Source organism: Passer montanus, unplaced genomic scaffold (assembly GCF_014805655.1).
Source record: "Passer montanus isolate IOZ18808 unplaced genomic scaffold, ASM1480565v1 scaffold19, whole genome shotgun sequence".
Taxonomy (NCBI): domain Eukaryota; kingdom Metazoa; phylum Chordata; class Aves; order Passeriformes; family Passeridae; genus Passer; species Passer montanus.
The window spans coordinates 6,587,931-6,609,363 of NW_024366480.1; the positions used below are offsets into that span (position 1 = coordinate 6,587,931).

At 39.1% G+C, this 21,433-nt stretch overlaps 1 protein-coding gene across 6 annotated transcripts in view; it reads left to right on the plus strand.

The window, feature by feature from the left end:
- OXR1 (oxidation resistance 1) overlaps positions 1–21,433 on the plus strand; it is a 260,076-nt gene that overhangs the window by 116,541 nt on the left and 122,102 nt on the right. For 4 of the 6 annotated variants that reach the window (XM_039706075.1, XM_039706068.1, XM_039706073.1 and 1 more), the window contains exons 3-4: positions 3,338–3,503; positions 10,961–11,157. In XM_039706075.1, the coding sequence (XP_039562009.1) occupies positions 3,445–3,503; positions 10,961–11,157 (256 nt within the window). In that variant the 5' untranslated portion in view covers positions 3,338–3,444. Of the gene's footprint in view, positions 1–3,337; positions 3,504–10,960; positions 11,158–21,433 lie in introns of those variants that run through there. The other 2 variants (XM_039706070.1, XM_039706072.1) reach the window with 2 other exon arrangements.

Below are 21,433 nucleotides of genomic sequence, written 5' to 3' on the forward strand. Positions count from 1 at the left end.
GGGGTGTATCATCATCATTGTGGGCTGTGCCTGAAGGGTAAAAACATAAAGTACCTTTACAACCTTTATACTCTTATGAACACAAAGTAAAAAGTTGTTGAAAAAGTTCCTCCTACTTCCACAAAACCAAGAAACAAAGTAATTGTGTGGGTTTCCCATTTGTTTTTAAATGAGTAAGCAGTATTTCACAACCTATCTGTTCTGAAGTATGTTTCTCCTTTATATATAGATTCTCAGTACAACCTGTTATTAGTCAGCTTGTGAAGGGGCATTGCTTACTTCTTAGGATGACAAGAAATGATAACATATATGCCCAAGATAGCATTTTCTCAGAAGGTGCCATTAACAGATTTCCCGTTTTCTGTTTGTTCGGGTGGGCGCTCACCAGGGCTCTGGATTCAGCTCCTGAGCAGCTGCAGTGTCTGAAAGAGCAGAGAATGGGCTGGCATCCCCACCCAGCACTCTGAGCCATTCTGGGAGCTCTGCTGGGAATGCCAGTACCTGCTTGGCCATGCTAAAGATCCTGGGTGAAAAGAGAAAGCTGATGGTACTAAATCAGAGCTCAATGCTTACAGCAGGAGGGTCTCCTGACAGAAGGGTAGGAGGATAATTTTGTCGTAAGTATAAAATATTCCTGTGTCTTAGAAGATCTTTATTTCCTAACTAGTATAGGCTAACCTGATTTATAAATAAGAAGTACAAAATGAGCAAGACAAAAATTCTTAAAAGCTATGTGCCCAGTACCTGGTGAAATTCTCTCAAGTAAAGAGAGCTTAAATTAACATGTTTTCAATGAAGGATGTGGTGTATAGATCAAATATTTAAAAAAGCCAAGCAATATAAAGCTCATTTTATACTGTCTATATGTTTTCTGCATGTTTCATTAAAATGCTACTTATTATTCAAAATACTTGAATTATTATAAGTTGGAAGGCAAAAATTCAATTCTGCTTTGGCAATGATGAGGAAAAATTTCTCATTTTGCCTAGTCTCTGACTTGCCTTTGACAAGTTATGTGTCTCCACAGAGATGTACCTGACATAATTATACCCTACAGAACACTCTGAGAACCAGTTTGTGTTCCTAGCAAGGAGAAATTCTAGATGTTTTTGCCTCCTCATAGAGACTTTGCCCAAAGGGCACTTCAGCCTCAGTACAAGGGTAAATCTTGTGGCTCAAGGAAGAAGATGTTCCATTTGGAAAGGAGCATGAGGAGAGTTTGGATAATTTATTGTGAGATTTGTGCTTCTGCTGCCCTGCACTGACTCCCCTCCTCAGCCCTGTGATCTGCTGGCAGCTCACAGAGCATCTTTGCACTCTGAAGCATGTCTTAAGCCCTCACCAAGGGCTCTCTGGCTTAGCAGCTCACAGAGCATGTTCTTTGCACTCTGAAGCATGTCTTAAGCCCTCACCAAGGGCTCTCTGGCTTGCTGCACCTCTGGCCCAGGGCTGGTGTTCAGCTGCCAAGCAGCCCCCTGTGACAAGGCAGAGGCTGTCAGCAGACAGAGCAGGATGCCCACTGCAGGAGGAAGGCCAGACCAAAAGGTCCCCACTTGCCTGGAGGAACTGCAGCCTCAGGGCTGTTGTATCTGCCTGGGCTCAGATGTTGCTGGCTGAATCTCAATCACTGATGATTTATTATCAATTCCCCTTTCACAAAATTCCTTTATACCTCACTGAGTTTTCAGTGGTGAGATCAGAATGTCTTATCCCATTTATATCGCATTGAATAGAGATAATAATGACATATAAATTAGTTTTATATTTCAAATGAGGTCTTAAAGTTGTTTCAAGCTGTATAATTTACTGGGCAAGGGAGAAGAACGTGCAGATTTGCATTTCCATATCTCGTGACAAGCATATCCACAGCACGTTATTTGAACCTGAGCTGTGGTTGTCTGCTGTGCTGATGATTGTTTGTTGAGATGGTAGAACTAGAACACACAAACCTGTGGTACTGTAAGAGCATTGTAACTTTCAACCTGCTCTGCCATCTTTTTGAGAAGTTAAAAGGCCCTTTTGCTTCCAAATTTGACTACATAAATGTATGCATGTTATGACTGCACATAGCACAGCAATCTCAGGAACATTAAGTGCCCAGGGATATTGCAGCTGACTTGTAAACAACTCTGAAAACAGTCAAGCATAGGGCTGGAATCAGAAATGTAAATGCAATTGCCTGAATTAAAGTCCATGGATAAAACAGCTTTTTTGATGTATACATTACTTGCAGCTAGCACAGAAAATAATTGATACTATGACAAAGTTAATTACATGGAAAAATATTACAAGTTTGTATGGCTTCACTGTTAGCAAGGTATTCTGTATGTCTAAGAGCATACAGTGGAGCTCCCAGACCCCTGGATACACTGGCCCTTGAAAACTCTCAATTCAGTGTATGGGAGGGAGGATGGTAGTGTGGAATGTGATCCTCCACAGTACAGGATGTGTGACAATCTCACAGTAATTTTCAGGGAAATAGGATCTGGGTGCTGGTTGCATAGCCTATAAAAAAAGCAATTTCAGAAATTTCTAGCCAGGTGAAGTAAAGACTTTCTTTAGAGATACAACCTTAAAATAGTCTGGACAGTTTGCATCCATCCTTATAAGTAAAGTTGCAATAGATACAATTCTGCAGTATTAATGAGACAAAAAAGAATGAAATAGAAATCATTATCCCTTTTAAACCATTATGCAAAAATTTTTCTGTGCTGAATATCACAGAGCTGGAAATTTCAAGACCCATGAAAATTGTACTGAAGTAGATTTGCATAATGCACTGGAAGAGCTTTTGTGAAAATGGAACTAGTGGGAGTTATTTAAATAACAGTATAGCAGCTATTAACAAAATAGTGAGATTCAAAATAGTAATTTACTTTACACATCTCTTCTAAAACATGTCCAGAATCAAGATATCTGTCAGCAAATAGTACAGCCTTGCAACCCACCTTCTCAAAAAGCTGAAAGAAAGATCAAGAAATTCTCATCCCTGACAAAACACAAACCTTAGTAGCAGAGCATATTATTTCCACCATGTAAAGCAGCTGTAAAATATTATACAGCCATGGAGAAGCCATATGTTCTTGAGCTGTTAATCCTTGCACAGGCTTAGGCAGGAAAAGAAGAATGAATTGTATATGCTGTGACTATTTGAGTTGAATTATGTATTTAGTGTGATTGCTGCCATTTTCCTCTCCATCATCATCATCATCATCATCACCTCCTTCCCTGCTCGTGCCATGCCTCATCCTCCTGGATGTACATCTCCAAGCCCATGTGTGGTGTGGAGAGTGCTCTGACTCCTTTGCCCATGGACTCACTAACGCTTCTCTCCCAGGCAGTGAAAATGCCTTGTCACACTTGAACCACAAGTGGATTCTGGATTCTCCTGCTTGGAATTCATGGATCTAACCTGGCAGCCACCAATCTATATGTCTTCTGTAAATGATCCTCCAAGGGTTTACCTGTAGCAGTGCTGTCATGCTCCCAGGAATAATCACAAGGTTTGTGTTCATTTTTGTAACTCTTTATTCTGTGATGTGCCCTTGAAACCCATGAGGCTCCAACTTTGTCTATAAATCTTGTTAAAAGGGTGTGGGTTGCCTGTTCCACACAGAAAAATAAGCTATTTTTCAATTACTTAGATACTATTCATCTTGTCCCTGAGGCCTGATCAAAACTTCTGGTTCGACGTTGTCTTTTGTTATAGAGTGAGAGATGGTGGCAATTTTCCTGCATGTGCTGTGGCCACAAAAAAAGGTGGTTTTGGTTTGCTTTCTGATACTCTGACGATTAACAATTGCTGTGTCTTTGCATGGTAATTTTTAGTAATGTGTATAAAGGAAAAAAAGTGTGTTTTGTATGCTTCCCCTACTTGTTCAAATACATAATGCTGAGAGTATAAAGCAAAATACAATGTTGAAATGCCTCTTTTTTCACATAGCTCTCATGCCTGCAAATGCTTTCTTTGCTGAAGCTGGGCTCAATGTTACATTGTTAATACATACCTGCCACTTTGAATTGCTTTGTGGGCTGAGTAGGTGTGAATTCATTCCGAATCCTTTCCCGTCGCCACCCATGTGAAGATCACGTTGTGTTTGCTCTGCGCCGTCAAATGATCTCATATGCTGCTTGCATTTTCTGAAAACTCTGCTGCATGATCAACACATTAAGGAACAGACTGAAGGGCTTTTCTGCAGGTTTTTGTTTGTTTACTGTGAGACATTGATTTAGCGCCGTCCTGTATTCTAGTTTGCTTTGCGGTGTTTGGTTTCTTCTCCTCTGCAATTCATAATGGCCAATTCAGACTTGAATTGCAAGTTTGTTGCACTCGGTTGCCTGCAGTACTTGGTAGTGGATAATTAGTGATAATACAAAAGATGGAGCATGCACTGAGTGGCTCTTTCCCTGTGAAAAATCTCCACCTTCCAGCAATCCCCGGCTCGGGGAAGTTGTTTGCTGAAGTACCTGCATGCTTCATAGCCTCTAATGGATGCTTTCTGCCTGACTCGTGTCTTTCTTTTCTGTACCAAGTGATACTCCTGGTCTGTACAATTATTTCTGTCATGCAATTATATGTACCAGTCAAAGTACTTAGCTGTATTTGCCCCAAACATGTTGCTTGCCTTCCTTTGGTTCTTCTGCAATTTCCATTAGTGTAAAACCATTTGCCTCCTTCTTTCTGATTGCTGATGGCTGTAGAGACCCCTGGGCTGATTCCCAGTTATTCCTGGCTGGTAATTCCTTCCCACACTCTGTTTCGCCTTGTACCATGAAGAACCAACTCATCATCATCACAGGTGTTTTCTTCTGTGCCAGTCTAATTCTGCTATCTTCCTTTTGGGAGGGGATGGCCAGAGCCATAACCAACTGATATTCAAGAGCATCAAAAGATTTTCTAGCAACCTTCCATGGCATTGCCTCAAGCTGCAGGCAGGCAGAAGTGTCAGGTGGTAAGTGGAGCTTGACTGCAGACCACAAGCCTTTTGCTTGATCCCTCTGCATTGCCAAAGCAGCCAAAGAGTGTCCCAACCGTGCGCAAATGCACATTTCTGTCCTGCCTGTGGGGGACAACCAGTGTGTCCACAGGAGAATAAAATAACTGTCTTGGGGGCTCTCTGTGCAGACATCAGGGGGTTAGGACTTCTCCTGTGTTTAAATTGTCAGACCTTTGTAGTATTGGGTTTAAAAGAGAAGTTTGCCTGGTTTTGTTTTGGTTGGTTTTTTTTTTTCTCAAAATCAGATAAAACCTGTCCGTTGACATCAGTTTGAATCACATTTCTTGCTACGAAGAAATCAAATTCATAACCAGCTCTTCTGAGCATTCAAAATCCGTAAATGCATCTCTGAAGAGTAAACATCACTTTTCTAATGCAAGATTTTGCTTCTCCTATTAGCTGCATAGTAAAATCTCTGCAATAGTCACAAGGGGCACAGAGATGGGATTTTTGTACTCGGTAGATAAGAATGAGCTAGGCTTTCCTCCAAATCTTTGTTGCAGTCAGGGTTTTTAACTTAGAAATTTGCAAAGACTTAATTGTGGAGATTCCCAGCTCCTTAGATGCTTCTTTTGGCCATTTGTTTCTACCATAAATGGTTTCTTTTTTTTTTTTTTTTTTTCCTTTTATTTCAGTCTGGACTGCTAGCCATGAAGGTTTTAGGTGCTTTCAAGGTCTCTTTAGAAAATAATGCCTTGGGGGTTTTTGTCATTCTGTTTAAAAAAAATGCAGTTTGACATTGTAATATTAAAAAAAACCAAAAACAACAACATGGATTTTATTAGGGATGGAATAGGTTTGTGATAGTGAATGCCAGGAATGAAATCCTAATGCTCATATGCTCATAAATTCTACAGCAGAGTTTCTGGGTAATTCACTGGCCCCAGGACTTGTTATATGTATGGCCTGCCATATATACCAAGTGCCTGATGACTTTTTTTGGGGGGGGGTTGGTTGTTGTTTTTGGGTTGTTTTTTTTTTTTTTTGTGTGTGTGTTTTTTTTTGGTTTGGTTTTTTTTGTTTTGTTTTTTTGGTTTTTTTTTTTGTTTTTTTTCAGGGAACTGGTAAGAAACTGTTCAAAGTGACCCATTCCTGGGAAGTGCTGCTGGGGAGATCAGGGTGCCAGCTGGGCAGGAGGAGGTAAAAGCATGTGTGAGGTGGTTTCTAAGATGCAGTAGAAAACCTTGCAGTTGTATGCAGAGAAAGGACAGAGGAATAAAGTGCAAGTTCAACAGCTAGTCAATGTACTACAGGGTTGTCATATCACACAGCTTGGAGATGCACATTCCTGGATTAGCTCAATGCACAAACCCTCAGTGATTAGTAACCAGAGGGTGCTGGGAGTCAGATTTGGGTTTTGTGCCTCTGTTCAGTAGATTAGGGGTACCAGGGCTGCATAGAAAGTTTTCAACAGCTGGAGTTACTGGGATGAGCAGCATTATGTCCTAGGAAAATACAGTGAGATAGAAATGAATAAATTGGGAGTTTAATGGCTTATTAGCAATAGTGCAATTGAACTACACAAACAGGTGCATCAGCAGGGTTGTGTCAAACCAAGGTGCTGCTCAGCTGTGTTCCAAGCAAACACAGACCTGGTCAACAGCACTGGGTAACCCCAGCTTTGGCCCTAGGATGTTGTCTTGATTACTTGTCAGCAGCTGGTCCTTCAGAGTTATTCCATGTTAGCTTCTCCTCTGAATGAGCCACTTTTGCTAGGAACATGCTGTGTCTTCTAAGACCCCAAGGAGAGCACAACCAAAATTCACAGAAGCTGCCAGTAGCTAGAAGACAGCAGCAGTAACCAGGTCAGGTTTTCACATCTCCCAAAGGGTGCAGATTTTCTTAGTTTTGTTGCATGGTTTTCTCTCCCCTAGAGTTCTTATGGTTTATGCATAGTTGCAGAAAAGGAAATTTTTGCCCCTTCTACTTCAGATCTCAGTCAAGTTAGGACTTTGTCCTTGCTGTCAGACAAGCATTTCCCAGCCCCAGCTGTGCAGTGTTGTCTTTGCAGCCATCGTTATCTGGCTGCCAGCTGGGAGGCTGCAGCAGCAGCATTTTGTGTCACACCAGGCAATATTGAAAGACTGTGTTGCCATTGTGGAAAAGTTAGGTGAAGGCTGCTACAAAATACATAGAATAAAAGATTAAAAAAGTTTTGCCACAGTACTTCTTTTAATGTTTATTTATTTTTCTACAAGCAGGCAGCCTGAAACCAAGGAAGAATGACGAATGTGATCTCAAGGCATTTCATGTTCAGATTCCTTTCTGACGAGGAATTAATCATTCCAGCCCAAATGTGCAGCTGTAATATATATAAAAAACCCAACAAAAAACCCAAGACCAAGTGCAACACAAAGCTAGTAATAGAGCAGGGTGTTGAAGAAGGGTCAGGCTTATGGAGAATTCATTCTCTTGGCTTCAAAATGCATGCAGAACTCAGACTTACTTTCAAGACGTGGTCTACTGAAGATACAGTTCAAAGACTACAATGTTTTTTAAAACTATTTGCTAGCCATGGTTGTATCAATATACAATTAAGGTGGGCTGAAGGAAGATGCATTAGAGTAAACTGCTTGTTTTTTTTGTCAAGTCATTGCCATAAAATTGTGTCCTTGCTTGAACCTGTGTCCTACTCAGCTGACCCTGTTATTGCAGTCTGGATTAATGCAGACCCTGTGTCTTTCCTGCAAGCAAAAGCACTGTCACCATGGTCTCTCAAGAGCAGTTTGACAATATTACATGCACTTGCTTGGCTGTCATGGTCCTGCTTTGATAATTTTGGTACCTATTTCTTTGGAAGTCTTACTTTTAAATTATTCTCAATTGCAAGAGATAATTTTTCAACATTAATTTGCTACAAGCATTTCAACCAAGTCATTTATTAATCATAAGTCACTTCAAAAAGGCCATGTGAAAATTTTACAGTGCAAATGACAGGTACTATCCCTTTATTCCTATGTGATGCTAGAAGAATAGACAGTGTATTTGTAATAACAATCTGGTGTTCCCCACAGTGCAGAAAGCTATTTTATTAGCTACCTCCAGACAGCTTTATTAATTGGACTGTCCTTCAGACAGCCTTGTTGGTGAAGAATGTGTTCATAACACAGCTGAAAGTATAAATCATAACAGTATTTTTCAATTTGTAAAATTTATTTCCACTCACCTGCTGTCTTCCTTTGGGGCAGAACATAGACTTGCATAATGCAGGACATGTGTACCCTATTGATCTGGGGGCCTCAGGATTATGAAGAGGTGCTGAACACTTTGCAGCCTCTTTGCCCACAGCTATTTTGCACAACACAGAAGCAATACCCTGCAATCACAGTGAATACTGTGGTCTGAGGTAGAGCATAACTTCTTAAAAACTAGTGATTTTCTTCTCAAAAGTCATCCTTTAAATCTTCAAAGGCTTCTAGTGGTAAGGAATTATAAAGGCTTTTTATATCACCTGAGAGATGGAATATTCAACAATATAGCAGAATAACATTGTGGTAGAACAGCATTTCACTGTCAATAATTCAATGAAATATTCCAGCCTTCATTTTAGGTAAATATATTTGAACAGCTGTAGGTTTAAAGCTGGCAGTGTTCAAAGCAAGGTCTTAGTTTCAGGAACATAATTTGAAGCAAAAGTGCTTTCTTTTTTTCTCACATCCTCTTACTCAGAGGATGCTCTGCCCATTCTTGATTTTTATATGTATGTGCTCATAGTGCTGTTAGTTTATCCCAAGCTGTGTCTCCACTGACTCCCTATGAGGGTCCACTGACCAAGACCCTTCAAGTAAGGATAGTTTTATCACAGTGACAGTTTTATCCTGTATCTCTAGGGCCCTTTGAACAGCAGGAGCAAATGTAAGCAGCTAGTTTATGTGGAGCAGTAGTTGTTCATTGTTTCTCATGTCACTCTTATAAGTCATTAAAATAAGCTTCTTTGAACAGCAGGAGCAAATGTAATCTGCTAGTTTATGTGGAGCAGTAGTTGTTCTTTGTTTCTCATAATGTCACTCTTATAAGTCATTAAAATAAGCTACTGGTGTTGCTGTCTGAACGCAGTGCAGACTTAAACCAGAAACCATCAAGGCTGGATGCTGCCTACCTCAGAACTTTAAATGATTTCTGGAGTAATTAAAGACAAACCAAGAAATAGAACTCCAAAGGTGCAGTGTCTAACTCAGAAAACCCATAAACTAGAATCTACTGGAGGCTGGAAAGATATCCATTGATGGACTTGGTGGAGATATTTGTCTAGATGATGCAGTACAGCATTTCTTATATGTAGGAGTGAAAAATGTCCCTGTCAACCCAAACTGTTTGTGTGGAGTCACTGGAGCTGAGAACCACTCATTCAAATGCAAGACACCCTGGACTAGTCCAGAAATAGGTTCTAGTGAAAGTAGTTTTATTGAATCACAAAGAGATGTTAATTTCTAACTGCCAATTTTCTAACTTCTAGTCCTTTCCCTGGACTAAGCAATACTCTGTATGAGTATAGTTATTTTACCTTCATAGTGTAATTCATAATATTCTAGATACACATTGATACATTAACATAACTTCTGGAGGCTGATCATGACCTGTGTGTTTTCCAACCTATTTAGAGAAGCTGTTGTTATTATGACAATATTTAATCAGTTTATATCTTAAACTAGCAGATTCCATACTCAGTGGAGTAGTCTATGCTGTTTAATTGCAGCCAATACCTGGAGAAAATGTTTGAAAAATAAGGAAGTGCAAAGTTAAGAGGAGAATGCTTAGCATTAAATTGTTAGCCTAATAAAATTATCCTCTAGCATTGCAGAACTTTATCATTTTACTTCACTTGCTTCAAAATTTCAGAGTTGTTATGATCCCTTCCCCTCAAATCAATATCCCACTGCAATGCCATAAACCTCTTTTATTTCCAGGATCAAATCATGTAGTCAGCTGTATACATTTACAGAGACCTAATTTAAGAAAAGTATTGACAAAGTCAAATGTGTATGCTGTGAACTTCATTGCAACAGATCATTTGTCTCTATTCAATAACTTTAGAAGCATAGTAACCTCTCTTTTACATTCCTAGAGATAGTGGAGACATGAACAATGGTGAATCAGTGACAGGGGTGTACTCACCCTGCTCCAAAGTAGGGTTTGAGAGTTAGTTAAGTCTTTCCCTCAGAACTTTGATAAAATGTCTAGATCTGAGGAGGAGTTGAGAGTGATAATATCATTTACCTCCACTTTAAAATGGATTTTGACAATGTTTCAGAATATACTTGTGCACAAGTTGTGATGTTATGTCTGGATGTGTGTGCAACTAGAGGGGTAAAAAACTAGTTCAATGATCGGGCCCAGAGAATAGTGGTTAATAATTCATACAGTACCTGTCTGTCAGTAATGAGCTGAACACTAATTTCTTCTGCAGAATAGAGAATTTATTTTCCTTTGTCCACTGCTATTGCAGTGCAAAAATGATACCTGAGGTTAGTGGGATTCTTGAGAAACAATGTGTTGAAAATACTGCAGAATGCGAAATGCAGTTGAAGAACTACATCAGAATTCAGAAGATCATACGTCAGTTCTTTTCTCTCAAGGTTTTCAGCAACTTTGTGCAAATTGTTTAATTTCTTTGTACTCCCCGCATCTGTGGAAACTTAAAACCAAACAACTTAATGATAGGGTGATGGTGGGCAGTTTGGCTTGGAAATAGATTAGGGACTGATCCTTCAGCAGCTCTGCAGGTTGATCTGAGGGCAGTTTACTATTTGCAGCCACATGGGGGATAGATGTGCTGTAATTGATTTAGCAGAACCTGAAAGGGGAAATTGATGCAAGGCCTAATTTATCACTGCGGTTCCCTGTTCAGCTGTGACATGCATGAATTATTGTACAATGAGCAGTAGAATATCACTGTTATTCTACACATAATCTAGGTATAGAATGGTGATCAGTAATACTTTACTGTCTTAAATTGCCTTTAGATTAAAGAAGAAGTCCCAGTCGGTGGATATTAGTGGGCCAGGATGCAACCCAGTGGCAGCAGAAGCTCAGACACCTCAGCCCAGCAAACCTTTGCCTGCCACTCAGACAGCAGCTTCCGAGGAGGAGCAGGACAACACCACAAACACCCAAAGGCGCAACCCACGGAGGAGTGACCTGAAGAGATATTACACCATCGGTGAGTTTTCCTTCACAAAAAAAAATCAAACATGCTTTTTTACGAAAGCAGAGTCTGTTTATTTGTGGTTTATGTCTTTTGCTTACATGGCTGGCTACTAAGTTTACAAATGCTCACAGTGACCAATAAGCTTAAGCTGATGCACTATCTTAATGCTGATGTCAAATTGCTCTAAAGAATTAACCTCCTTTATTTACCTAAACTCTTTCTTACTCCTTTTTTTTTTTTTTCTCATAAGTATTGAAGAAGGCATGCTTTAGGAAATGCTTTAGGAAAAATGTAATTCTTACAATGGATTGCATTGGAATTTCAGCAGAGATTGTTTAGAATGTTCCTGATTAGGAAGGATTTGCAGTTTGGAAAGGGAGGAGGCATACTGAGTGTGAAGAACTTTTTATCGGGCTTATCAGTCTCTTTCCCTGAATATTTTGGTTCTCTGGATTTTCATCTGGAATGTCAGCATCTGCATGAGTCTTTAAAACCATCTCAGGCACCTTGGAATATGTTTTGCAGCCTGCTTCCCCATAAATAATTTTGAGATTGTGCTTGACTCCTTTTGGCAAGGTTGGAAAGGACCACAGTGGTTATCTGGTCTGATCTCCCTGCTCAAGCAGGCTCATCCCAGACCACATGGCATAAGACTGTGTCCAGATGGCTCTTGAATATCTCCAGTGAAGGAGACTCCACAACCTCTCTGGGCAGCCTGTTCTAGAGCATGGTCACCTGCAGAGTAAAGTTCTTCCTCATATTCAGGTGTAACTTCCCATGTATCAATTTCTGCCCATTGCCTTTTGTCCTGTTGCTTGGCAATAGTTTGTGAGCTGTTGAGTTATTGCAGTATAATGTGATTGTTTCTTCTGCTCCAAGGGAACCATTTACATGTCTTTCACTTGTCTAAAAGATCAAGAAAAATGTGTTTCTTAGACATCTTTCACTGTGTTTTGTCTGATCCCTTGTAACTGGCTGTCACTGTAAGTTATGTTGCTTTTAAAAAAGGAACTGTATTAGCAATGTACCCATCTTAATAATGAAGTCTGTATTTTAAGTGGTGAGTGATTGTATGTGTTTGCATTTTGTGATGCCCAAAAATTTTGCTCTGTAGTGTTTTATTCTCCTATTTTCTTCAAGTGATCTTACAGGAATATCAAAGCTAAGCCAAGATTGCTTTATACGTGAAGCAGGATTTGGAATGTGGGCTGGGTTTCATAAGAGTAACAATGAGAGTAGAAATCCACCACATCATCAAAATGAGTTCTGAATCTAATTCAGTATTAAAACGTATTGTTGCCAATTTGACCATAGTTGAATATTTTTCTGTGAGAACCAAAAAGACAGCCTGCATATGGAACTACAGACTAAGATTTGTGTTTATCTACTTGTTAAATTTGACTCACTGCAGTTTCTTTTGGGACTCTTTCCACAATCTTTATATTGTGAACTCCAACCTGTATGTGCTTTGAGTGATCACAGGGTCTGAGCCCTAGCTGCTCAGAATGTAACCTCTGTGCTGAAGTAACAGAATGTTGTTCATACATCTGAATATTTGTTTGGATATTGTGCAGCACTTTTTCGACAGACTTGTTGACTGGAAAAGGCCTCTGAAGGTTGCATAGTCTGGTGTCCTGTTTAAAGCAGGACCTCAGCCAGCACCAGATCGAACAGCCACGGCTTTGTCTTGCTGAGTTTTGACAGTCTCCAGGGGTGGATACTCCACTGCCTCTCTGCCTGTCATGCTGGAACATGGACAGTGTGTCTATAGACAAGAGCAGTCATGGGCAACATTGCCCATAAACAGATGCTGACATTAGTGAACAGTTGCAGACCCTAGGGAAGTATGAGGGGAACAGACCACAGAAAGTGGCCAAACTTGCATGTTTTTTCCAAATATCATCTTCTGTTATCCTTGTGCAGAGTATTGGGAGAGTCCAGAGCCATCTGGACTGACCCAGGATGGGAGAGGTGTTGTTTTTCTGTTCTTACACATACCACCTTGTCTATGCAACTTGTCTAAATCACAAAGATTAAGTTGCTAAGCCAGTATTACTGCATGGTGCATTAGGTCTGACTTATGCTGACAGGCAAATTAAAGAGACAAGAGTTGCTCTGTGTCTTCTCAAATGTTTGATGGCACACATTCCTGATGACTGTGAAAATGGATGGTTTAATCTTGGACAGCACAGTACTGATACCAGATGAACATGTTTACTGTACTGACTGAGTTACACCAATATTGAGTCTATGGCTTTGGTACCTGAAAGAATAATTAACTTCTTAGAGCATATGTTAATTTATGACCTATATCACCTTCTTGCCTTAAAAGAAATTTTCTGTCACTTGTGTCAAAAATTATTTCTGATAGTTAAAACATAATCAAACATACTTTATCATTTATTACTTTCTAAGGATGAATGTACTGACACACCTGTAACAGATCCTTACTCTAAAATAGAAAAAATCCTCAGATTCCTGTGATGCTTTGTGTATGACTGGCTGTTTTATAGCATAAACAAGCACACTAAATCTGTGGCTAACCTAGTACAATTATACAGAGGTTTACCTTGTTTTGCCCTTGTTTTTATGTTCTACTAAAAGCAACCGGTGCTCAAGATCAAGTAAATGGATTGAGAAAATATGTTAGAAAAGTAATGTTCTCAGCTGACTTTTTTATTTTAAAATTAGTATTCTGTTGCATTAGCCTCAGAACAAATTGGCAAATGACAGTGTTTATGGCAGTGAGTAACTGAGCTTGAGGTAACAAGTACCAAATGTGTTTTGTGTTACTCTCCTGCTCTTTAAGAGTTTATTTTAAGTAATTATCATGATGTGTAAAGTAGTTTATAGATATGACAACAGAGTTCAAATACATAAAAGAAAGTATCACATCTATGTTTAGACTTGTGCGCCTAGACAGTTTGTGCTTTAAAATGGAACTGTCAGCATCACATTGTCTATTAAATGAAAACTTACTTCAGGGCCTAGCTGGATTTGTTAATATCTGTCCATTTTATTAAATAGCCATGCAAGTTATGATTATGTGTAAGAAACATGTAACCAGTTTTACTTTATCAATTCATGGGAAGTATTACAAAAATCAAAGGTATTTTTAAAATATGTGCTTTTTTTGATTTGGCTATGCAGGAAGCACTTGAGAAATCTTTCTATAAATCAGGCTCTGCTTTGCAGAAGAAATTGTAGCAGCTTGTGTATGCTTGCAGCTACTGTGAGTAGGCACAGGCAATTGTCTAAGAGCTTGTGTTTCTAAAGGCTCATCAGAATATTTTTAATTTTTTTTTTGTGCCACCTTATGTGCAAACAGATTTACCCAGACCTTCTAAAACTGATTGAGTAATGAGGAAGGAATGTCTGGTAATTCCAAGAGATTTTAAAATTTCATCAGCACTGCTCCTACTTTAGACAGCTATAAACAAGTTACTTATTTTGCATTTCATCTTTCCCACAGACTACACTTCAGGTGCTTTCTAAACTTAGTCAGTCTCGTTGCACTTTTTAAAAGTGGGGGGGAAAGTCAGTAAGAAAGAGAAGACCTGATAGGAATAGGCAATGGGAAACAAGTTATATGCCTGGTTTAAATGAGATAAAAAATGGAGAGTCAGTGAGGGGGATACATAGTTCTTCCATATGGCAGGCTCAGCAGGCAGGAAGGCTCCAGCACCTCCAGTGCTGAACTGGTGTGAAGAAATTGAGTGGGAACCTCTAGATTAATAAGATGAGTGTAGGAAAAACAGTCTGTATGGTGGGTTGGATGAAGTTTTTTGGAGAACTCTAGAAACAGCACCCAAGACACTTAAAAATAAAAACCTAAAATTAGACTTTTTAGATGCTTCAGGCACTTAAAAATTCAGGCCACTTATTTCTGAAGTGCTTTTTGTTGAGCAACTCCCTCAAAAGAGAAAAAGAAGGTGCCTGAGTCTTCATCACTCTGAAGAAAGAGCTGGAATATCAAACAGTGATGTGGGTAACCTGAATTCAAAGCACTAAGGCTGTATCAGCCTAATGCCCTGTGCAGCTACAAAAGCTACAGCCATTTGTAGGTGGCTGCATCTCACCTGTGTTGTTGGTAGGACCCAGCTGAAAAGTTGTAGGACTGTACTTCACAGTTTGATGCCTCAGGATATACTTTTAGCAATTTATTAAGGTGAATGAAGTAGTTCATGTTACCCTATAGAAACGCATTTGAGGTGTATATTCAGCAGTGCAAGCCTGGTGTATTGTGCTTAGATACCTCTAAGAGGACATAGCCAGTGGACTGCCTACCTAACGACCCTGCTTTTGTAGATGTAAAAGGCCTTTTGTTCTATTTGGCATTAAAATAAAACTGCAGCACTGCTCTAGAGTAAATGCATGATTTAAAAATTAAAAGGTTGGATAAAAATATTTTTCTGATCAGGCAAAAAAATTATGAAAAAGGACAGAAGTTCATAGTAGAAAAGGTTATAGCATAGTATTGGTGGGGAGATGAGGAATGAATCCAGTCTTTTTTTTTTTTTCATTGTATCTTCTAATAAAAGTCTTAATGCAAGTGTTGCTGTTCAGGCTAGTACAGCTCATTTCATTTAGAAGAAAACTATCAACTGCCTCAGGAGACATCTTTTGTTGGTAGAATCTCTGTCATTAGTAGAAGGTGTTGCTGCTACAACTACACACAGTAGTTTAGACAGAATACCTAAGTATGTATGTATATGGGCACATAACATGCAGCATGAGGACACTTGGGAAATACTAATTGCCAAAGTTCCCTTCCCTACAGTGGTCCATTTTTTAAGAAAGTTAATTGCATGTTCCACTTGTTAAAAAAAAAAGGAAAAAACAAAATGAGCTCTTTCCTCCTTCAAACTCTCATACAAATGAGGTCAGTAGAATTCTTAACAGAGAAAATATTTTCTGCTAGCTTAACCTTGCCATATTAGTACTCTGAATTAACTAATATAAAATCAGTGTGGAAGAGAAATTAAGCTTTTGGGATAAGCAAATCTGAATAAATGCATATTAATTGACTAAGTTTCCAAAACAATTGTCTAATAGCTAATGCCAAAGTGATAACTGGGAAAAGACTGATTTTCATATGGGTTCCTAATCTTGTTTTGAAGAGACAAAATTTCAGTTGCTTCAAATTTAGCTGGGATTAGTTTAGTTATAGAATCACACAATGGTTTGGGTTGAAAGGGACCTTAAAGTTTACCTAGTTCCAATCCCTTTGCCAAAGGGATTAGACACTTAAAGGCAGAGACACCTTAGCACTAGACCAAGTTCCTAAAGCCCCATCCAGCCTGCCCTTGGATACTTCCAGGGATGGGGTGCCCACACCATCTAAACCAAGCCTGTTTTAGTTTAGAGCCTTGTACTATCACTACATGCCCATGCCAAAATCCCTCTCCATCCTTCTTGTAGGCTCCCTTCAGGTCCTGGGAAGTTGCTGTAAGATTTCCCTGGAGCCTTTTCTTGTCCAGGCTAAACAACCCCAACTCTCCCTGCTGGAGACATAGGCACTCCAGCCCTGTGATCATTTTGGTGTCTCTCCTGTGGACTCGCTCCAGCAGGTCCCAGAGCTGGAAGCACTAGTCAAGGAGGGGTCTCAGAGAGTGGAGTAGTGACAGATCCCCTTTCTTGACCTTTTGGCCTTGCTGCTTGTGATGAGGTCCAGGACACATTAGGTTTTTGGGGCTGTGAGTGCACATTGATGGGGCATATTGTGCTCCTTGTCAACCAGCACCCACAAGTCACTACTAATATTTTAGTACTTCTAAATGTATTGATGTGAAAAGAAGATGGATATTCCAAAGAATTTAATGTGTATAAGTTATATGTTAAGCATAAGTATATAAGTTAATTTAATGCATATAAGTTCATTTAATGCATATAAGTTATAACTGGTTACAGGAATTATTACTAATGCACAAAGCTGTATAAAACAGTATTTATAAAGTGAGAGTATAATAGAGATGATTTTATGGGGAAACCTAAAACATAGTGTTTCTTTTCAGTGATTGATAAATCCATTCTTTCTGTTATGAAAGGAAGAACTAAATGAAAAGTAATCAGCTACTATTCAGTAGATACAATTATACCTAACCTTTGTGATATATGCTTTCCAGTGAGTCTGTTTAAGCCGTGACTGTTGCAATCTTTTGGAAACATAAATAAATATCATATTGTTTAGATATGCAGTAGATTAATTTTCTTGCTGTTTCCATACATTCCAGTTTGCATCCATAAATATATTACCTTAAAAATGTCAGAAATATCAGTTTAAATATGAATTCATATACATTTGTTACTAAATTTATATGGTGTCACAGAATCTGCCAATATAAAATTAATGTGTGGCATTAACATCAGCTCAAGTGGTGATTTCATATCTCAGAGACCTCTCATGCTGCTGCATCTATTGGAGCTGCTCTGAGAGATCTAGTCAGATATTACAGTAAATCTGCTATTGAACTCAAAACTGGAAAAGGACAACATTGATCCACCTGAAAATATAAGCTTGTTTACAATCAAGCTGGGAGTTTTATGGAGTTTTCCTCATGGGGCTACCCGCTATTGTAGTCACTGTTTAAAAACTGAGTTAGGGGCTTGCCTCTTACCTTCTCCTCTAAAATAAGCATAGAACTTGTTTGAAAGACAGATATTGTGACTTGTGGTACTCTTGTTTTCAGTGTGCAAACTTCTTCCTACTCTGCAAGATTTTATTTGGGATACTCTAGAAAGATATTATTTTTAGAAGACATTATCTAATATTGCCATCTTGTTGCAAAGGTTTCATACCTTCTTGGTGATTTCTTATGGGCAGCTCCCCAAAGCACTGACTGCTTCTCCTCGTCTGCACAGCCAACAAACTCCATCTTACATCTCAACCAGCCAACCTACTCTTTTACAATACCCCTCCTAATTGGATCCAGCTGTGACCTGTTAAGGGCAGGCTTGTTCTTAATGCTTGATAATTAGCACAGATGTAACTCCTTAGGGGTGAGATTACCTTCACCACTATCTCTATTCTCCTGCATTCCACAATCTGATATTTGGTGTATTTAACATAGAGAGGTTTTCCTGCAAAGAATACTCTACTTTCTTTCTAAATAAATTTCTTGTTATTTGGCCATTGAATATATTTGCTTCTACTCTTCTGCATAATTGAATGTGGTTTTTGTGGTGGCTCCCAAATCACTTTAGTTACTTGTTGGTGATACTAGCAAAGAACATAACATAGATAGGTACATTAGCTGTTAGAAAAATGGTGGAGTTTGATGCAGTAGGTGCTGTAAATTTCAGCTTCATCTTCTCACTTTTAGAGGACAAGAGGGAGATGGAGCTTCCAGCTCTGCCTCAGAGGATCCAGATGCTGCTTGGACACATCATTATTTGTTGCTGATACTAGCAAAGAACATAACATAGATAGGTACATTAGCTGTTAGAAAAATGGTGGAGTTTGATGCAGTAGGTGCTGTAAATTTCAGCTTCATCTTCTCACTTTTAGAGGACAAGAGGGAGATGGAGCTTCCAGCTCTGCCTCAGAGGATCCAGATGCTGCTTGGACACATTTGCAGGGTTTGACCCTGTCCCATTCACTCCACTTATAATTTCTTTATTGAACAGTCAGTACTTTCTGAAAGGCATCGTTCTTCCTGCCTTCTTTTAAATATGTTTTCAGAAACTTTTAGAGGAGGAGGAAAGCTTTTTTCCTAGCACCTCATTACCTGTTTGTGAGTGATAAGGAAAGGAAAATAATTTGTGGAATGTGTGGAAAACATGGAAAGTGTCTCTCATAGCAACAGTAACTATGCAAAATCCTTACTCATTCAACCTTTCTGAAGATTGTTATTAGTGATTCAGATCACATAGCTACTCTGGATGAGCAAGCAAGCATTTATTCATGTCTTTGTTTTTCTGTTTTTTAGTATTTCAAACTTGGAGCCATTACAAGCCAGTTTTTAATGTATCCTTCTTTTGTCCTTTACAGATACTCTGCATATCCTTTGAATATAAATTAGTTCTGAGCTATAGAGACAGCAACCACCAGAAAAGTGAGGCCCATTAATGTCCTTTCATCTTAGTATTTCCCTTCTCTTAGCATCTGGTTTTGGTTTTAATCATATAGAATGCTATAATATCATCTGCTGAGTCATTTTGGGCAAGAAGTATTTCAGGATTTTCTAATTTTCTTGCTTTACGTCAGGATAAAGATGAAATCTTTTACAGTTCTGTAGGCAAGTTACCCAGCTTGCAAGATCAGCTAATCATGTGTACTCTTGGGATACTAAAATTTGAATCTCTGGGGGAAGAAAAAAAAATTATCTGACCCATAAGCTCTCATCTGTTAGAGGTTGCATCACCCTCAGTCTCTCTCGCTGGAGGTTTTCTGTAGAAGAGAAAAATGACTGAAAAAAAAGGTCATGATTTCTAACATAGTGTGCCTTGAGCACCACTCTTTTAAGTACTGGGAAATAGCAAAGTCTTCCTTCTAGTAGTGCAAGAACAAAGAAGGAAAATACTGATTCAGTGCTGAAATAGCTGGGTGATTTAGTGATAGCAGAGACAGATAAGACTGAGGCTTTTCAATCTGGAGACATAGTTCTGGGAGAACAATTATTACCTGTAGTGGAAAAGGGCTAAGTCAGTGATTCTGAGAAAAACCTTGATCCACAGGAGTAGATGGGACCCTTTGGAATCCATAGTAAGGATGCTGAAGGAACTGCTGAGGTCATTGTGAGGCTCTCATTGTTGAAAGGTTATGGAGATCATGGGAGGCTCATCATGTCTTGGAAAAGGCAAATGCTGGATCCCTTTTCAAAAAGGGCCAGAAGGATTTTCCAGGGCTGTTCCACAGGCTGTTCAGCTTCATGTCTAATGGTCATCATCTTCCAGAGCAGCCTTGTGTGCATGTTGGGGCACTGTGGCCTAGGTGATTGGACTACTTCATGGCTGGAAAAACTCAAAGACAGCAGTCACCAAGGTCATCGGGGCCACGTGAGGGACAACTGAGGGAGCTGGAGAAGGGACACATTGAGGGGCACCTTACAGCAGCCTATTGCTGTCTGCCAATCTGTAGTCTGCTCTTTGCAGTGGTGTAAGGGAGGACAATGGCACACAGCCAACCTAGAGACTGAAATATAAGAGGTTGAGACTTAATATAAGGAAAAACTTTTTTTTCCCCCAGTGCATGAGAATGTGCAAAGAGGTTCTGCTGTCTCTATTTTTAGAGGTTTTTAAGACCCAACAACTCAATTTTCTATAAGTAAAGGGAATGTTAGCACATCAAAGCACCTGTTATGATTTGTATTTTATTAATTTTGAAATCAAGTGCAATTTTTTCAGACAGCTCCATAATTCCATTTTATTTTTAAAATACAGTTTAAGATAGCTGAATTTTTCTGATTCTCCACTCTCTCAGGAAAAAAAAAAAAGTTTAAAAAGTATTGAAATATCATGGAAGATCTCTTGTTCTCTTGTGATATTTCTCTTTTAGTGATTATTTCACTTCTCTGGATATATATAATGAAAGCTATGATATTGGGGCATTAATCAGAAACTCAACTTCATTGATGGTGTCAAATGTCCACATATGTTTTTTACTTGTTCCCTTAAACTTCCTTTAAATCCATAAAAAGCTCTTCAGAGACGACAGGTGTGGGGGTGGAAAAAGATATTATGGAAAAGATCAAAGCACAAATACTGATGGTACCCGCTTGCAAAGTGACTTCCTGACCCTTAGAATCTAGCAATGAGGCCATTGAGTTTCCTTGCATACAGCATATATGTGACCATGAAATCTAAGATCAAAATCTGAATTATTTATTGCAGAATAACTACACAGCTGTTGTAGAATAACTACAGAATAACTACTACTTATTTATTGTAGAATAACTGAAGTCAGTCTGGAATAAAGTGACCAAATGCAGCTGTGCAGTGACGCTGATCCTGTGGCATGACCCACCTCAGTCTCCACCACCAGGTGGCTTGTGCTGATGGGGTGGGACCTTCTCCCTCCTGTTCAAGGAGGTTGTTTTCCTGCAGGAATGATGCAATTCAGAGATCTGTGAATTGAACAGAACTGTGGCAGAACAGACCTTATCCATTGCCCGATATTTCTGGGTGCTTAAAATGAGGGGCTACCAAATACCTTGCAGCTTGCACTAGGTTTCAAACAAACTGTCATTTTATTTCTTCCTTTTGAATAAATTTTTACCCTTTCTTGTATTCAAGTTTTCTGATTATTTAACATATTATTTGGCTAGATTTTGCTCGATAAATAGTGCTA